This window comes from Leptidea sinapis, chromosome 19, assembly GCF_905404315.1.
Source record: "Leptidea sinapis chromosome 19, ilLepSina1.1, whole genome shotgun sequence".
Taxonomy (NCBI): Eukaryota; Metazoa; Arthropoda; class Insecta; order Lepidoptera; family Pieridae; genus Leptidea; species Leptidea sinapis.
The window spans coordinates 3686922-3707045 of record NC_066283.1 but is presented as its reverse complement, the minus strand read 5'-3'; the positions used below and the strand labels follow the sequence as shown (position 1 = coordinate 3707045).

Below are 20124 nucleotides of genomic sequence, written 5' to 3'. Positions count from 1 at the left end.
TGTCCAAAACATTTCATACCTGACACAATATTCTTGACTTTTTATTTTCAAAGTATACTACTAGAAGCTAACATTCCAGTAATCTTGGCTTAGCCCCATTTGCAGTAAATTCCCAATACTTCATAATTTGTCCAATCAGATTTCATACATCCTGTCAGAATAACTACTAAACCACAATCTCGTTTGATATAGAATTGGGGCATAAAACGATGTGAGACCTGCTGATGGTAACTATCTATTGCTATGATTACTTGCAAAATCAGATAAATAGGCAGTTATAAGATCACAAGCATTTGAATGATCTCAATATTAAAAGGCAACCCCGATGGAAGTTCATCCCACAACTAACTACCTATTTATTTAGAAAACTTAAGAGTTATTTATATATTTAACAAAGTTGTTACATATATTTTTAATTAGTTCAAAAAAATTACTGGTGTTACATTTTTTATTCTATGACATTATTTCTATAAATTATTTATTTTATGATATGGTAACTACATATTAGTATTTTTCATGTGGTTCAAGTTTACATTTATAATTTTTTTTTTATGGAATAGGAGGACAAACGAGCGTACGGGTCACCTGGTGTTAAGTGATCACCGCCGCCCACATTCTCTTGCAACACCAGAGAAATCCCAAAAGCGTTGCCGGCCTTAAAGGAAGGTGTACGCGTTTTATTTTTTTGAAGTTACCCATGTAAGCTCATTCCACAGCTTTGTAGTACGAGGAAGAAAGCTCCTTGAAAACCTCACTGTGGAGGACCGCCACACATCCAGATGGTGGGGATGATATCCTAACTTGTGTCGTGTCGTGCGCAGATGGAATTCGGCGGCAGGAATCAGGTTAAACAGCTCTTCAGAACACTCCCCGTGATGAATGCGGTAGAAGACGCACAATTAAGTGATGTCTCTACGCAACGCCAATTGATCCAGCCGTTCACAGAGCAATGCGTTGCACGCGGACAAATGGATCGAGCTGATACTGGGGTGCGCCTGACCAGAGATGACAGCAATACTCCATTTGTGGCCGAACCTGCGCTTTGTAGAGCGCTAGAATGTGGGCCGGCTTGAACTATTGCCATGTTCTATGCGCCACGCGCTTTGTGGCAGCTTAGCCACTGACGGGTCAATTACACCCAGCTTCTTCGAAGAATATAGAAATAATTTAATTATTAAATTTTACATTAATAATTTAATAAAGAATATTTAGTGTGAGAAAAATGAGAAAGTATAAATCTTATTATTGCATGTAGTTGGTTTGTATTCAAATGTGTACAACGTAATAAACTTTAACATAATTTGTACATTTTGTTAAAATAATATTAATCCAGTTCAGTTTTTATTCAACTTACTTTTTTTTCTAATAAATATTTATTTTGTTTCTCGGGACGGGTATCCATCCCTGAGAATGTAAGAGAGAAATGATCGCTACTCCATGCGTAATGCTAGTGGAAGTCAATCCTCGTAACGTAGTAACTTTCTTAGATAAAAGAACAGTTGTGTCGATTATCCAAATTAATTGGGTGAAACAAGTCATTTATGTGATAAAACATATGTGAATAATTATTTTTTGTTTATTTTGTACCATATTATGTTCACATGTGATTAAACCTTTATTTATGTATGTGAGTGCACCTAAGAATACTATATCTACCCCGTTTTTTTGTTCTCGAGTACCTATGTTGAATATTTCTGTTTTCCTTACATAGCATATCTATAAAATTGTAAAATGATGTAGTTGTATTTATGTTGAAATGGAAACTTAATAATATAAGTGATTTTAAAATATCTAAATCAATAGGTACCCATTTAAATACTTTAACTAATGTCTAATATTAACTTTTTGTATATTTGTGTAACACACAGGAGTTAAAAATATTGATCTAAATGTTGAAACTCTTGAGTACTCCTGGATAATGAAATAAAACCAAAGAATTACATCATTTATTTTAAATAGGCAGATCTCCTATAATATGTCGTTGAAATGTTTCATGAACTTTCATGAAGTCTTTGAAATCCTTTCCTTTCTCTAAACATTCCTTAATCGTTTTTTGTATATTCTGTAACAATTTGAAACACTTAATATGAGTAATTTCCTAGTCATAATATAGAAGAATCAATAAAGCAATCCCTGAAATAAAAATTCAATTCTTACTTCAGTTGCCGCATATAGAGAATATTTAACAACCATTTCTCGTGCAGATCCAACAAGATGTTTGTGAAATAAGTTCGAAAAGAAATTCCTAAAGTCAAGAGCAATTTTAATATTCCTAGAAGATACTTTGAGCACAGGTGGAAAAAATCCATCATTTAATATTTCAGTTTGAAGTTTTACATTGGCCACATCAAATGATACAGCACTTCTTGCCTTTAAAAATTTATCATTACATGTTTGTTCTAAAAAATGTGCTGCTTTCTTTGTGTGAAAGTGTTCTTTAAAAGTCACTATACTTTTGAATACATCAACATAGTTGACAGGCAATTTAATGAAATATGTACAATCATCCTGTAATCCTTTTGGTTTACTTGAAAATTCAAATATAGTTCCGTACTGGCCATTTACAGTCTTAAAGATTAAATCTTCAAATGGAGGTCTTTTATTTTTTAAATAAAGACATCTTCTTGCACTTTTTATTCTGACAAAATTTTCTGATTTTATTTCAATATTTTTTCTGTGCAAGCATGCCCAAATTTTTTGTTTTTCATCTAAAACGCCAGGTATTTGTGTAACTAATTGTAAGTTTAGAAATATTCTTTCATCTATGCTCCTAGTTTTCAATGTTACAATTAAATCTAGCTTTTTAAGCTGATCTGGTACTTTGACACTTGTGGTTTTCAGTACACTATCATCGCTAAATAATGTGATATGAATTCTAAAGTCACCAACATAATTTGATAGTATTTCAGAGAAGTTTTGTTGTAAAGTTGTACTTGTGATATTTACCAACAAATAAAACATGCTATTATCAAATATGTCTTTGCAATCATCGGCAAACATAGTTTTATCATCTGCAACAATATCTTCAAAGTGATCATAAACTGTTACTTTATACTTTAAAACATTATCCATTACATCATTTCTATTTGCTATTGCTAAAGTTGTTATATAATTTTTTTCATCAGTAACTTTTCTTGCCAAAGTCTCCATTTTTTCTATTTCATCCATTATACTTTGTACATAACCGTCATTATCAAGAAAATTGTCAGCTGAACAAACGTCTTCAGTGTTATTTTTTAGATATGATGCATCATCATCAACTAAGAAAGTGTAAATATAATTTGAAAATGTGGTACAAATGATTTGGTCTCCACATTTAATAAAGTCACTGACTTGCTTAACAAAAAACTCTTTGAATACAACTTCATCTGTAAAAATGTTTTCAGCTCTCCACAGAGTCTTGTTATCGGTGTAAATTAAACAATCATTTATTTCGACAAACTTCTCAATACATGTATTTAAATGAAATATTTTGCATGTCCGGTTCACATCTAGAGTTAATTGAATTATTGTCCCTGTTGATAGTCCAATAATTATTTCTGGGTTGTTACGATTTAGTATTTTAATGTCATTAATCTCAATCGGGCATTGGTATAGTTTCAATAATTTTAACTCCTCATTATGATCTGGATTAAACACACATCCGAAAATTGTTCTCCTATCAAATGTAATTATAATAACATAATAATTCTTTCCATTAGAATCTTTTCTTCCAAACACTTCTTTGACTGTATTAAACTGAAGATTATGTAAAGCATGAACTAAAAATAAGATCTTTGTAGCAATATTTCGAGGTATATCGGTGGTATGGGTTATTTTGAATATTTTTGGTAATTGAAGATCTAAATTTGGTTTCAGCAAACATAGAAAATATTCATTGTTTTCATATTTTACCGCTATTATATCTTCTCCAAATTGTTCAATTTTTAAAATATTTTGCTCTATGTTTCTCATACTACTTTTTAATCTCTTTTGTGCGGAATGTTTAAATTTCATTGAAATGATCTGGATGTTCCTATCCCAGTCTAGGCATACCAAATAGTTACTTGAAATTAAGGTTTGTTTAATTTGGAACTCAGGAAATATTGTTTTTGTTGCTTCCTTCAAGTTGAAACCTTCATGAATGAATATTTGGTATCTATTCCACAAACAAAGCATAGAATTTGCAGAATTGTAAACCAAATTTAAATTGCCTGTTAGTTTGTGTGGATATTTGTAGCATTTTTTGCCTGTTTCTTCTTCATCACTGATGTCCATCATATTTATAAGTATTGTCCTCACAGATAGTAAGTTATTTATCACATCTTATAAAATAGTACAATCACCTATTTAATAATCGATTCATTCATGTAAATTATCAAATAAAAATAAATCAGCATTAGCGAAAATAATAGGAATCCTATCCTATATCCTTACTATTAATTGTACCTATTTATATTTAATTTTAAAAGTTACCTATTATGTATAAAATACATACTATATCTAGAGGTACCTATTTACTATAATTTTTATACGCACTCAGCAATTAGGTACTACATTATTATTAGTAAACAATCAAACATTCATTTTTCGATTGCCAAATCTCGATTCCAAGGAATTTAAATTTTAATATTTACTTTAACGCTCGATTGACGATTCTCGACCCTTAGCAATTGACAGTTGACAGCAGTTTACTTTTTTTGCTTATTGGCACGGTATGCAAGTACAACAGGGTTTGGTTCATCATCTCGTAATATTGTGCATAATTACGCAATTCAATTTGCCTCCAATTCTAAAAGTTGCCTCCAATCAATTCTCTCAAATCCATTTAGGTCAAAAAGCCAGTTTTCAATTATCCTCAAAATAAGAGAAACTTTGAAAGAGTGCTATGAACTCAATATTAACATAGTTTTAGCCTGGATTCCAGGTCACATGGGCATCTCTGGTAATGAAAATGCAGATGCCTGTGCTAGATCAGCCGCTCATTCAGGTTCCTTTCAGTATTCTGAAATATTCAGTCATGACTTGTGCTCTACCCTGAAACCCAAGATGTATGAGAGTTGGATGTTGGTTGGTTGGTTGAGAAACATTTGGCAAGTTTCCAAAACTTTAAAAGGTAAATTTTATGAAGAACTCCAACCAGAAATTCCTCAAAAACCTTGGTTCTCAAAATGTAGGATTCATAATAAAACAATAATCTCAACTATATTATGCTGCTTACGTTTAAACCACGCCTGCACTCCAGTCTTTCTAGCTAAACTTAGAATTAGGGATCATTCTCTATGTGATTGTGCCCTTGATGAGGGAAACATGGATCATTTATTCTTTAGTTGTCCCTTAATGCAATCTTCTCTGCACAATTATGTACCCGCTGAAGTCCCCCGTCCAACCTCCGTTAAATGTCTCCTCTCCCTAGTTTACACTCTTTTTGTAAATATTTTGTAATAAAAATAAATAAGATTAAGGTGTAAATATTATTTAGTACTTATATTAATTAATTATTTAAGTATTTCTATTTGTGTATGTCGTCTATAGTCTTACAAGCATGTATATTATTTGTTTCAGATATTATTACAAAATTAAACTTTATGTAATCTGAATACCGATTATTACCGTTAAACTTAGAAGACACATACTCAAAGCTTGGTAGTCTAATCTAACGTGATTCTGGCAAATCTGTGGTATATCTTCCACAGAAGCCACAGTAGGAAGAATAGAATAGAATAGATGGCTTGAAGTATTGTCGCGCTCTATTTATGACACGCAGCTACTGTTAAAGCCAATTTGGCTTTGCCAAACAGATAACCGCGGAATTGGCGATCGCTCGAGATTTCGAGACCTGTATTCCGATACAAGGTGAAGCTTTAAAGGAGATGTTGTCGAAGAGCGGTGATACGACAAATGGGTAAACTGGTTGGTTAAATTGGACAAGGTTCATTATACCCCATTCCACGACCCTCTCAAGAGAAGACTCGATAGAAGTGGTACTGGCAGTCCACTGAAATGGCATTGCTTGCGGCGGCGTCGTGTGCCGGGTCGTCGCCATCCCTCACATATGTGTAAAGGGAACAATTGCTGCGCTATACGTCAACTCGTAAACGGGTGCTGCTTGTGGTCTGGCCGACCTGTTATAGTTAGTAAATAATTGTATTTGTTGGATGCAATTACTAATTGTGACAGTAATAACGATCATTATGTTCACGAAACATCCTTACTCAAACAATGAATTCAAGATCTAAAGGTTGATGCATCCAATATACGATAGTTTATATTTATACAGTTTATTATTAATTACTTTTTATGAAATAAATTAGATTTGTATATTACAGCCATTGTAAAATACTCTATTTGATTGAAAAGAGTGGCCGTTGAGCTTCTTGTACGGTCTTCTCACGAGCTCAACTTTTTCCGAACATATGGTAAATTCAGTAATTTAAAAAAAAATAACGATTCAAAAGCGCTTAGTTTATTTGACTCTGGCTTTGAAGAAATTAGTTTCTTCCTGCACGGCACTGTCCAAGGATTTCCCGAGAGAGACCTGCATGGCCTGTGTACACGACATCACCAGTGCTGTCGTTTGCATAGCAATGTATGCTGGAGGTGTCCAACATATCATTGATATGCAGAAGAAACAGTGTAGGAGATAGCACACAGCCTTGGGGCACTCCAGCGTTCACGGGCTTTGGGTTCGAGCAATAACCGTCGACAATGACTTGTATATGCCCAGTGAGGAAGCTGGAGGTCCACTTGCAATAAACTCTCGGGAAGCCCAAATGATGTAACTTTTGTGAGACGCGCCTTGTGGTATACACGATCAAAGGCCTTCGCTATATCCAGGCTAACTGCCAGGCCTTCTCCCTTGCTTTTGATAGCGGCCGCCTATTTGTGTTAGGTATGCCAGAAGATCGCCCGCCGACCGACCATGGCGAGAGCTGTACTGTCGGTCGATGATCAACTGGGGAATCTTTTTTTATGAATTTATTGTTTACTGTATTGTGTGACTTTTTGCGCTCTTAATCAACGGTAGATAGTGACAAGACTGCTTCCATTTTTTATATACGTTCACTGTTATATTATGCCAACAATAAAACCACAGGATGTTTTTTTAATGTTTAATTTCATAAGATACATATTTACATTAACGTGTTCAAAATAGTTCAATTTTAAAATAACACAAACCCTCAATTAAAATTTTACGTGTGTTTTCTTGGCACAAAAACATTACAATAGTTCAATATAATACAGCTAAAACAATCTAGGCAAAAATATACCACCAAATACGAGTTATGATATACATACACAGATAGTGCATCAATCTCTCATGATTTATAAAACTACATTATTTCTTTATGATTGTTGCCAATTATTATCTTTTGATGTGATAGTATGCCTTGTTATCCCAATCATTAGTTTTAAATGTTATAAGTTAATTCTCTAGACCGGCCATTTTCAGTCTTGCTGTATGTATAGAGCCTTACATAATTTATACGTCAAGATAGACTGTGACAGCTGTGATTAAAAAAATTGAGATTGCCTGTTAACCTCTATTTTGAGCAATGCACGCACATTAACACAAAGTGACATTCAAATCGCGAGTGTAAGACGTAGCTTGTCACTCATACTAAAATAATAAATCAGGCCTGTTTTCATCGGTTGTCTAACAGCAAAAGGCTCTTTTTTTCTGCTCGACAATTCGAGCTGCTCTGCGTTGCACGCGGTCAAATGGATCGAGCTGATACTGGGGTGCGCCAGACCAGAGATGACAGCAATACTCCATGTGTGGCCGGACCTGCGCTTTGTAGAGCGAATTTATAGTCTGTGCTCTATCTAGACGTATAAATTATCTAAGTATACAGCATAGAAATAGAAATAACAAGTTGTCTAATAGATATGTTATAAGAGCTTATTCCTTGCGGGCCGATTGTTGTCTATATACATACATACATTTCATACTAGGTACGTACGTTTGTATTGCTCCGGATATAGAGGGACTGACTGAGCACCATACATTTTTTCTTAATAAAACAGTATTTCAGTGTGAAAAAGACTTACCCCTTATTCATAATAGTCTGCTAACTTAAAGCATTGCTAATTCTAACTCTGTCTTCTTCTATTGACCTAAGTCAGAATGAGAAATAACACTCCTAAGCGGCTGTTTAAAGTTAGCGGACCATTATGAATAAGGGGGTTACTGATTAATGGTAATATTTAGATTTTTTCTCGAGCGCCGTTCAGATTAATACTAAATCACTACTCGTGAGCGGTCTATTAGCCACATCAACGGATACTTTATTGTTTTGTTTTTCACAATTATTCCAAACCTTTTTTTGTTGTAGTGTGCTTTGCTAACAAATTATGAGTTTTAAATGTAATTTGTTAAGCTTATTTTTAGACGGGTAATTTTGTATATCAACACACATAATATTTATTGAGACCAGAGACTAAATAAAATAATAATTTTGAATAAAGTATGTTTGGCGAAATCATAGTGAAGATTTTTCCATGTGTGTTTTGTGTGCGGAAAGTCATTCATTTCCGTATCGAAATGTATGGGCTTTTCATTTATTTATTTTTTTAAGCATTTTTTTTTAAATGGTAAAACTCGTCGTCCGATGCATATGTGGAATTGTCATTTTCATTCGTCTATATTGTTGACACAGAAACCGTTATACCCTACCGCACTTGTATCGAATTGTACTATAATTTGAGAAATTCCGTACCTCTAACAATTATGAAATAGAACAGTAAGCCGGTGTATTTTTAATGAATGTAAATAATTGAAAAATATAATACTTAAGCGTCAATGACTGATTTGTTATCAATCGTTGTAAATCACTGACCTCTAATTTATACCACTGGACTGGCGGCTATCAAAGTGCTTTCGTGCCAAACCGCACCGTACCGCAGACTCTAGATATATGCCAAAATGGCGTATATCTAGAGTCTGCGGTATTAAAACTAATGATGACAACCTAGTGGACAACATCGATGGTGGGAAACCAATTACAAAAAAAATGCGTAAGTACTTTATTACGTTGATTCTTGAAGTATAAATAACATGGAAAACGAACGAAATATAATTCAAAATGTAAAAATACTTCAGTGTATTTTACGTTCCTTCGCAGTCATTTCTATTACACGTCAAAAAACGTTAGTTCTCTGGACGTTCGCGAGGGGCGCTTTAAATAGGCACAAAAAATTGGCTGTCAAATTTATGGAACAGCATGTGCAGTGGTATTTATACAGGTCAGTGTTGTAAATACTCAAGAAAATTTGTAATAGTGGTTCTAAGCAGTTAATAAAGACATTATAATATATTGACTTAACTTTGTCACATTAAAATACAAAAGGGATGCCAATGTTTTTAATTTATAAATTAAAACATGTTTAAAACGCTTACCTAACTAATTCCACACAGGTTTTATTTAAACTAATTGGCACACGATTACAAACTAGCACAACTATTTCTAATCACTAACTAAGGAGGTTTTGAATAGTTTTATTTAAATATGATGACCTGCTGGTTTCTGTAAAAAAATACAAATTACAAGACATACTGTCAATTTATAGTCTGTGCCGATAAAAGCCGGCAAAAGAAAAAATATTTTGGGCATAGACTAATAAAAAAAAACGAGTCGGATACCTACATAAGAAAGTGCCTCACTTCATTGGAAGCCAATTAGGTCATAGAGTATAGAAGCCCGCTGCTAGATAATCCACCTCTAGTGTGACTTTTAAGCAAAACTAAAACGTCAAAAATACTATACTCAAATGTATATTTCATTGAAACGTTACATTAATTATATTAACAATTATCTATAAAACCAGAGACCAACCAGATTGGCAACTGCGGCTAATATTCCGTCTTTTTTGTGTCTTGTTTAAAATTTAAGCATAAATGAATAATACCTAAAATAGTGACAGTTGTACCTTTTGAATAACTTATTAATGTTGATATGTTTTTAATTTGTACACGTATTATTTACGTAGCTAAGTATTTTTTTAAAGAACTCTTCAAAAATAAATATAAAAAATATTTAATAAAATATAACTCAAATAAGCTATTTAAGCGTCAACTTAATATTCTTGAAGTAGTAGTGAACGCATGCGCCGTGATATATTTTCAGCTGTTATATAATTACGACGGTCTAGCAGTCATGTGCTCTTACGCTATAACGAATTTAGGTTGACAGTTCACTATTTAAATATACTCCCAATTTTTATACAGACAAGCTATCGCAGGTACAATATTAAGTTTTAGTGCCTATAAAGAAACCAGCAGCCCCTAAATAAACCTTCTTATTATATTTAAACTTAATAGTCACATCACATTACAATAAATATGTACAGTTGTATTATTGATATGTTTTTATTGCGATATGGCAATTGTCTTATTAAAAATAAATGTTTTTGAGGAAGTACAAAACGGGCAACATTATAGATCATTAATTACTTATTCCTATATTTACAAATATCTCACAATCGAGTATTACTTAATTGCACTTATGTCGAACAATTAATAAATAAATGACGATATTTATTTACATTATGGCAGTTTTTCACAATAATTCACTTAATACTGGTTTAAACTAGATTTTATTAAGTTTTACAGTTGAAAAATTATTTTGATCACTGGCCCATTTCATTGAATTACCACATTCTTATTTATTATCTATGCTAGACAACAACAAACTTTCTTAGTAATGCGTAAGGCTTGTAAAAACGTCTCGCAAAACTTTTTTTTAAATATATTTTATTATTCATGTCCAATTATTACAAATTAAAAGCTTCAATTATTTTTTGAATTTTAGAATTGGAAATCTTGACGTTATTAGTAAATCATAATAAGTGTCAATGACTGTTTTGTCCCTAAAGCAAGGGTGGGACAGACGCCTTAAAGTGACGTTTTCAGAAGACTGTAGCGCCATCTGTTAATTGGCCCAAAAATGAAAGCTTTGTCAGCTGTGTGTGACTAGCTTTGAAACCTTTCAACTTTTCTATAAGTAATTGTGTCACTGGTCATAAAATGGCGGCTACTTCTAGCATTTGCGCATGTATGTAGCTCTCGTGTTCCATTTTGCATATTTACACTACTAAATCTAACCTTTATGTTCTATGTTGTGACCAAATTAAATAACCTAACTCTACGCGCAATTTCAACATGGTTAAAAATTGTAATACCTACATTAAAAGTAGAGTTAGTTATTTAATTGCGTCACAACATTAAAAATGAATTTTATAATTTCGAGCTTATATATAGTTATTTTCGGGGCCAATCTCCAGATGGCGCTAGTTTTCGAATAGACAGCTCATAATGCGTAGCGAGGGCTCTCTTTTCCTTATATATTATTATACTCTTTGCCCTAAGGACAATCTATGATCTAAATCATCTATACGTCTAGATTGACTATGACAGCTGTGAAAACGTCGAAAAAAATTGAGATTAACAGTTAACACGGCAATTGACAGCAATGCATGCACAATAATACAAAGTGACATACAGATGTAAGACGTAGCTTTTCACTGGGTTTTCAATAAACCTGGGTTGCTTTCATCGGTTGTCTAGCAGCAAAAGGGTCTATTTAGAGATTTAAATGATCTAAGATTGAAATATGAAAATGACAACTGGTACTTTTCGTTTTTTGGTTGTTCTCCGATGTGGAAATATTTTTTTTTGCAGATACATCACTCAAGCAATAATAATATAAGTATTTATAAAAATATTTTTATAACAGGGTAATTTTTCTAGCCTTACATTTATTGAAGTAGGCGTTACTTTGCGGAAATCCATAATTATACAAATGATTTGAGTTTTCTTCAGTGTTCACACAAAAACGTTAGTGTAACACGTCCTGAGGATGCCTCGTGTAGAGGCGAAACACGTGTCGAATTGTTTAAAGACAAATATTGGCGGAATTAACACTAAATAAAACTCAAATCATTTGTATAGCCTTACATTTTTTTTATATAATGACATTTGTTCTGTGAAGTTCCTTCCAGTTCCATTCCTTAATCCTTTAGCATTTGGAACTTAAATTATTAAACAATTTATTCTTGTTTAAACAAACCTTACTCACGTCTTTTAACAATATTCTGTAAACATGTATGGTTTTTTATTGTAGTAAACAATATTTAATATCAATTTAATTTTAGGGCACATCAGTAATAAAAAATATAAAAATCCTTGTTAAATGTCAGTGGTTCTTTTCGTGCAAGAACATAAAAACGATGTATTTGACATTTCCAAATTGTAGTGTTGCATACACAAAAAAACACTCACAAATTTGCGCGGGATTTTTCGAATTGCTACTTTTTAATATCAGGATCCATTTTAGTTTTGTCTAATGTTGATGACACCATCCCGCTTTGAGGATACAACTTGTCCAAATGCTTCAAGGATTCATTTAAGAAATTCTGTAACAAAAATTTAAAGTCACTCAACTTAATCTAGGTATAATTATAAATATAGAGTGTATTTTTGTTCTAATTACGTATTATTCTTTCAAGCTTAAAAAACTGTCCATTTATATGCCTGAACTAAGTGATTTTGCATTAAAACAGCTGTTTACTTGTGGCTACTTTCTTGCCAGGGTAGAAACAGTTGACAAGTTTGACTAAACTACCACAACGGTTACTTATATAAATATTTTCCGTGAAGTTTCCTAAAAATCTATGATTACTAAATATTTTTTGGATGATAAATTATGTTATAATTTTTATATCTTGGCAAAATGACGCATAATTTATTTAAACGGTATGTTTTTGCACAATTTTTTAAATATTAAAGTGCTTAATAACAATGACTTATGAGAATTGTAAAATATCTTACCTGTATAGCTGTCAAAGCAGCCACAATGGCCGGCCCCCCAAAGCCATGCGATATGAGAGAGAAATGCGTCAAGTGTCGCTGTATGGCCGGCTCCAGGAGATGGGGCGGCCGCGTATTACACAACGGTGACCTGTCCTGGTTCAGAAGATCCATTACTTCCTTTACGACCTGAAACCATCGATTTCTTAGTTGGCAATTGGACATGCCTATTGGCCACATTTTTTGGAAAGGAAAACTTTATAATGCGCGGTCAACGCTTTATTTCGTGGATATTTAATGACATTGTGTTGTCACGCTCGGCTATATAACGCTCGTTCAGGCTCTAGTCGACTAGTGGTGCTCGGTTAGTCCAAAAAATACCAGAGTAATTGATACACAATTATAATTATATATTAGTTATAAATTTTATTTACTTTATGAATAAAGAACACAAAAAAATATTGGTATTCCGTATTATTAACCTCACTTTGAGGAAGTTTCCACTTCTATCGTGTGGTGTTAAGCAGACATCGTTTTTTTATTTCTAGATTAAAATGTAAAAAGAAAAAATAAAAATTACGGCCAAGTTCGAGATTCGATTCCATATACATAAATAGGAATAGTACTAATACGATAATACTACTTCTGTTACCACTTCACTTTATAAATTTAATTAATAATGTGTCCAATGGCGAATTTCTTACAGTCTCCGATTAAAGAGAAGCCCTATTAAAAAAACTACGATTTAATTGGTTTTTCTTAAACCTACCTTTTCTATAAACATATGCGTTCTCTCATGCTAATATAGGAGTATCCCAGACAATACACACCTGTTTCGTGGCCTGCAGCAGATCTCGACGTCTTCGGGCGTCGTGCTCTGCGTACTGCCTCGCTAGATACTCCGCTAGAGCACGTGCGGGGAATTCTGTTTCGCACACATACCCGAAGTCTCTTGCTAAGTGAACGGCTTCAGCTGACGAACAGAAATAGCTTTTTATTATTAAATTAGAGGTTTTAATATTATAGTGACGTAATGAGCAAATTAAATTAGTACCTACGACTTATATTTGGGTAGGTGTTTCTACAAAAAATTGCAGATTATGGACAAAATACCTAAATCTGTTAACAATTAAAAATAATATCAATATTAAGGACAAAAAAGAGTCAATCTATATATTTATATACTTTATTAAACATATAGATTTCAATCAAAGTTGTATAATATATACCATATATTATAAAAAGCATAGGACAGTTCGTATTTTGCTAAATATATTTTGAACGTGTGAATGTTTCTCATGATTTATGAAAAAATCACCCACCTTCTACTAATGACGTCAATAATGTGACATTTGCAGCTTTCCGTCTCCCCGCTGGTAAATTTAGCCCGATTTTTTCTAATTTCTCCCGTAGCAATCTTCCACCATTTTTGCTTTTTGCTCTGAAAAATAAAATTATATCTATATCAATACGACACAAACCATCGCTCGCATTAAAAAAAAATGTATTTTGGATAGATCCTATAATATCCTATTACAATAGAATAAAGCCGTCAAATTGGCTAGTCCAAACAATGAACCAAACATTACATATAACACACAAGATGATAAATAAAGATAATAACAAACAACATCCGACGAACTCAATTCAATAGTTATAACGCATGACAATCAAATTAATTTACTGCTATTATTCCCTTCACTGATTCTCTAATATATCCGCTTGGTCAGTTAAGAATGCTATTGTTGCCATTACAAAAAATTGTGAGTGGAATGTCAATTTGAGTTGGCGGGAAAGCTGCGTGAGAGGTCGCGACGTTGTCACAATATTTCTTTTTAAAGACAATGTTATCTCAGGGCAAAGGAGCTTTGTCTCATTTCTTGGTTAGTGACCTCGCCTCAACACCACAGCTGTATTTTGTCATAATAATAATTTAAGAAGTTAATTCCATAAATGAAATCACTTCACTTTACACTTTAGTTACGTATATAATATATACTTTTGCAGTTAATGAATAGCATTAAAAGCAATGAGACGTTTGAGAAAATTAGACATTTATATTTTTTTTAGGTCCATCTCTCTCTCTGTCTCGATGCTTGGATATTAGAGATTCTATTTTTAATAATTTTATATTTATTGTTGCGAATCTTGCTATAATGCTTAGGTATTCCGAACTGTCACACATTTATATCGAGTGATTGGCGGTTACTATGGAGGGTAGAGGCAAGGAGTATCATCTATTTTAGGAGAAAATTTGAAAAAGTGTCCAGCTTATGTAGTAAATAACAGTTCAAAAACCTTCCACAATGGCGCTGGTGTAGGCACAGGGTATGGTATGGAGTATGGTAAATGTAGATATTGTAAACGAATTGAAGTATGCTGAGTTAAAAAAAATATATTTATTATTGCCGCCTAAAGGAGTTAAATACTGAAAATTTCAACAACTTACGTTCTACAAAATAATGTAGTAAATATAACCTTATGGAGTTATTATGAGAAAACGTGAAGCTAGAGTGATTAGTATTATTTTAAATTTTCGCTTCTTTTAAGATTTACCCTGATGATACTGTGGCGTCACCCCAATTTAATGCATTTTGATGGTCACTTGCCTCTACGCTGTAATAGTTAGTTAATTGTAACGAGCCTAAATTATCCATACACGAAGTCGTGCCATCCCGTGCGGGCGGGTGGCTTACACTAACAAAACTTTTGACACTTAAAACGAGCAATCTGTTTTTTATTACTGAAAAGGTTCTAATAATTGTATTTTGTCGCATCATCTTGTATGTAATTAAGTAAGTAATAAAGGTACCTAGAACGTAGTACCGTCTGAAATATTTCACTCCTTTTAAATTATTTACACTAACATCACATAACTAATATTTTTAATAATATGAATAAGATTTGTATGAATGAATGTAACTCATTGACCCTTACCTATTCTTAAAATAAACTTATCATCTGTAAGTCAACTCTTTTTAATTTCCACAGAGCATACAACGGAAACGTTATTAAATTTCTGACGTGTAACAGCTACTAGTCCGATCATAGATAATTTATTGATTACCATTACCGTTTATTGATTGACGTTTGGAAAGCGGTTTTAAAAAAAACTGGCGCTATTTTACTAAAGCAATAAAGTATGAATTAGATTGGTGATCTATCAACAATAACTTACTACTTGGTGGTTTTGGGCTTGTTAGCAAAAGGTGATTTGTATTTTTTGTAACATGATTGAATGACTTTGTAACGGTTCGCGATATACCTACGTAAGTATATAATAAATAAGTATTTATATTACACCATAACTAATTGTTGTTGAATGAACCTTAACTATTGACTATATTATACGCACGATTCCAATTTTCCTGATAAGCAATCAGGTACAAATTAATTCCATAAAAAAATTATCAAGGCGATTTTGCGATGCGAAATAAAGGCGAAATACCAATGATTTTTTTTGTTCTATAATATGTTTTATAGGAATAACATTTACAATGTGTATAATTGTGTATAAATTAGATTCTGTGAACATTTTTGACTGATCGCGCTCTCATAGCCGACTTTACCCGATCGAGCATTACATAATACCCAAATAGCCAAGCGTGACAGCTCAGTTTCATTCAATTTCCACAATTTAAAGTGATCACCGCGTCTGAAGAAGTTATCACTTCATTAAGAAAGCTTCCTAATCAAGTAAAAAACAGCAGGAAGACGTCCACAGCTGGGCAAAGTTGCCTTTGCATATAATTAATTAAATTTCATATTTTTGTAACACAAATTCAGTTACGATAGTCATGAAATTACGTTCCGATTTAAGGAAATCGTATGATGCGTATTCTCGTAACAAGATCGAATGTCAAGTTGGGAGATGTGTATTCTGCACTTTTTTTGACGTTTCGTTGAGTTGACAACATATAGATATAGAGCGTAGATAAAGTAAAAATATTATAGATTTGGTAGAACCATATTGGTAACTTCTTCGTTGGTTCACGCGGGAGTTCGATCAAATTTTGTATATAGTTCAGTTAACGTTCTAGGGAAATGATATGAGAATACTAATGTAGAGCAAAACCTGGATATGATCGAAACTTAACAGCAACAATTTTGAAATTGCGAGAATAGCACCGCAGTTCTAAATCCAGAACCGTGTAAATGGCTGAGTTAAAAAAAGTTTTAACGATAAAATAAATAACTTTAAATATTTACTACTGGCAGCCATTTTGCTTTCCAATCAAAATATTAGACCACTCGATTATATACGCATAACAATAAAATACATGAGCTCCGGATAGCGGTATATCAATCGTAATTATCAAAATCAAATACCTCCTCGATTGATTGATCATCGCAGTAATCGGACATCACTCGATACTTTATATCGATACATTATTCGATGTTAATAGCTAACCAATTTGATTCGAGCGGCAAAAACTATTATTCCGTTTTGTTTGATTTACCATTGATGTATAATATTAATATCCTTTTTTATTGGGCAATTTATTATTATCATTGCAATAGCTTTTCTTTTTCAAATGTAGTATTAACAACAAACAAATATTGGACTTCTTCTGAAGATCACTACAAGACGCCTGCAGTCTTTCGAAATGTGGTGTAACCGGCGAATGTTACGCCTTACGAATGAAACTATGCTTCAGCGCGTTCATTTACCCCAGTGCTTACTATCAATAAGTGCAAGCTTAATGAGGTTTTATGTTCAGACTTGATAGATATACGCGCTGCACGTAGTAGGACGGTATCACTGTTACGGAAAATCTTATAGCCTGAACACATGGTCGGATTTCGTATACCCGGGGCATCGGACGGTCCGGTGGGCGAATCATACCAATAATTGGTACGGTGTCGCACTCGGTACGGTCTGGTTGGTAATAATAATAATTTTGTGCGATCGACAATGCAAAATACCATCGAATATGGTCCGTTTCCAGGAGGTCTACTCGCAAAATCGACAACGATACATTCGGAACGATACGATAATACTCGGAATATATCACAACAATCCTACTCTAACAAATGTTCGAATTCCTTGTCGTTTATCGTTACCATAGACTAATATTTTGATTTTTTGACGATGTTAGTGTGAATGAAATATGTTCAAACCTAAACATTATCTGTGCTATGTCGCTGTTAAGTGTCAAAAGTCAAAACATAGTTTTACCACCAATTTGGTTTCATTTACACATAATGTAAATGTTAAAAAAATATGTAATGAATATAATATGACCATTTAGGATTGAATAAATAATACAAAACTTGCGGATAATAAAATGTAAAAAAAAGTAACTCAACCCTTCTCGTCGACTTCCTGTTTATCAGGCGGCGGTAACGATCAACAAAAGACTTAAATGACTTAGTAGTAAAAAATCCTGTTGAATAGTTAATCACATATAATTATTTCAATAATATTTATTAAGTATGTATATTGTATGACAAATATATCTATACAACTTGAAACGACAATAGCATTGACAGCCTAGAAGGTGTCGTTGAGATTATCGTAAAAGTGACGTTTGATTATTTGTGAAATTCGAATATTCGTCTCCGACATTTTCAACTAAGAGTAGGGTTAGGACCGATAATATCGAATAATGTTTCGTTCGTTCAATCATCGTTTCGACATTGATTACGATGTAACTAAGAGTAGGATTCGACACGACTAATGCTACGATTTATCGAATATCGATTTTAGGAGTAGGCCCCCAGATCGCGTCCGATAGTTCAGCCGTACCAATTCCGATCATTTGTTTAGTTAAGGTTATAAAAGTTGACAAGATTTTACCTACATGGAACTACTATATCACGCGGGAGATAAAGACGTATTCCTAAATCTTCCAGCAAACTTTAAAGAACGAAGAAGCACAGAAGAAGAGGAAGAATCAAAAATCTCACTCAAAATCAACAATTCAATTCATTAAATTTGATGAATGAGCTTCTGTCTAGGTATACTTATAAAGTTATTGATTTAAAAGCATTTTCTGCTACCGTTTTGCAAATCCAAATCGTAACTCGTTAGTAATAAAGCTTCAAATTCCATGCATCTATTGTAAATTCCTTTATGAAGTAATTGGATTTTTTGAACATGACGGGACAGTTTGCCGGTTCAAATTAGCACGAGAGTTGTGATCGAGATAAGAATATTCAAAGATACACTTATAAATTCAGTAATTACGGTGTAAATTGCCGACAGGTAAATATGTAACGGTATGATCGATTTAGGAGATATCGATACATCGATGCAAGAACATCGAGTTGATAGTGTTGCATCACTTGTGTCGATATTTTTTATAAAGTGGCACTTGATTCCGGGCCACCACGTAAAAACGATTATCTACCTTCAAACATATGTTATTTAGAAAAAAAATATCAAGTATTTTGCTCTGTGCTGAATAAAGAGTCTCCATCCTCTCGCAATGTTGAATGTCTGGTTGGTCTTTCTAAGGTAAAAATTGTTAAGGCCGATATAGTCTACATTTAATGTCCAAGAATATTATCGTATTTATTTGTATAATAATTAATGTTTTTATGAAAGAAATGATTCCTGTCAGAATATGTAGATATATAGATAGATATATAATTCCAATGGTGTTTAATAATTAAAAAAAATATAAAATAAAATAGAAGATTGACACATTAAGGAACCAGAAAAAGTCGAAAAAATATAATGCTTAGGAAAAATCATAAAACAGCCGGACGGAAGCCATTGCCTTCTCTCCCCTTTGAAAGAGTATAATCAAATTTTTAAATGTAAGATTGGATGCACATATGTGCCACACATTTCTATGAATAATGTTGTATATATGGTATTATTTTTTATAAACTCACCTTCTTAGTACCCCTCCTAATAGGGACGCGTTGAGGCACTCAGGTGGCGACAACCTCCTCTGTACTTCCGCGACAGTCACCTTGTATTTGCTGGTTGAAGAGAGAAGCGACAGTCTTCCTGGTACCGAGCAGAATACGTCATTTGGTGTACACGTTCCATTCCCGCCCAAGCCATCGCGGCCTTTCATTGCTAGAAAAGGACATAAAAGTTGAGCAAACATTCATCTTTAAGAATTGATGTGCAGTGTTTGTCTCGGCTGTACTGCCAATATTTCTGCATCACATCTCTTGCAAGTGGAACATTCACTGGGGTATTAGGTAAACGCGAAGTAAAGTTATACCAAATTTAAAACTTTTCGTATTTTTGTCACTACAGAATTACATGACAGGGATCACTTAACACCAGGGGAAAAGGGTTGGAGGCGCAATAGGTAGATTCGTTGACTCTTAACCTCGGAAGCCCTCGGTTCGATCCTCGCTCGCCATATAGATAC

The 20124-nt window shown here is 33.3% G+C and overlaps 2 protein-coding genes across 5 annotated transcripts in view; both read right to left on the bottom strand.

Moving 5' to 3' along the window:
* Positions 1–20124, bottom strand: part of LOC126969903 (transcription factor AP-2-epsilon) — a 156374-nt gene that overhangs the window by 59910 nt on the left and 76340 nt on the right. For 3 of the 4 annotated variants that reach the window (XM_050815526.1, XM_050815525.1, XM_050815527.1), the window contains exons 6-10: positions 19631–19820; positions 14110–14228; positions 13618–13760; positions 12809–12976; positions 7980–12393 (exon numbers count right to left, since the gene is read on the bottom strand). In XM_050815526.1, coding sequence (XP_050671483.1) covers positions 12286–12393; positions 12809–12976; positions 13618–13760; positions 14110–14228; positions 19631–19820 — 728 coding nt within the window. In that variant the 3' untranslated portion in view covers positions 7980–12285. Of the gene's footprint in view, positions 1–7979; positions 12394–12808; positions 12977–13617; positions 13761–14109; positions 14229–19630; positions 19821–20124 lie in introns of those variants that run through there. The other variant, XR_007730493.1, reaches the window with a different exon arrangement.
* Positions 1932–4634, bottom strand: LOC126969889 (uncharacterized). The gene is made up of 2 exons (XM_050815491.1): positions 2158–4634; positions 1932–2062 (listed from the first exon to the last, which is right to left on the bottom strand). The coding sequence occupies exons 1-2, from the start codon at positions 4258–4260 to the stop codon at positions 1952–1954; spliced, it is 2214 nt and encodes a 737-aa protein (XP_050671448.1). The 5' UTR covers positions 4261–4634; the 3' UTR covers positions 1932–1951.

Coding starts and splice junctions, on each gene's coding strand:
- LOC126969889 (XM_050815491.1), bottom strand. CDS start 4,260: ATGATGGACATCAGTGATGAAGAAGAAACAGGCAAAAAATGCTACAAA. Junction 2,063..2,157: donor CTCTATATGCGGCAACTGAA/GTAAGAATTGAA, acceptor AAATTGTTACAG/AATATACAAAAAACGATTAA.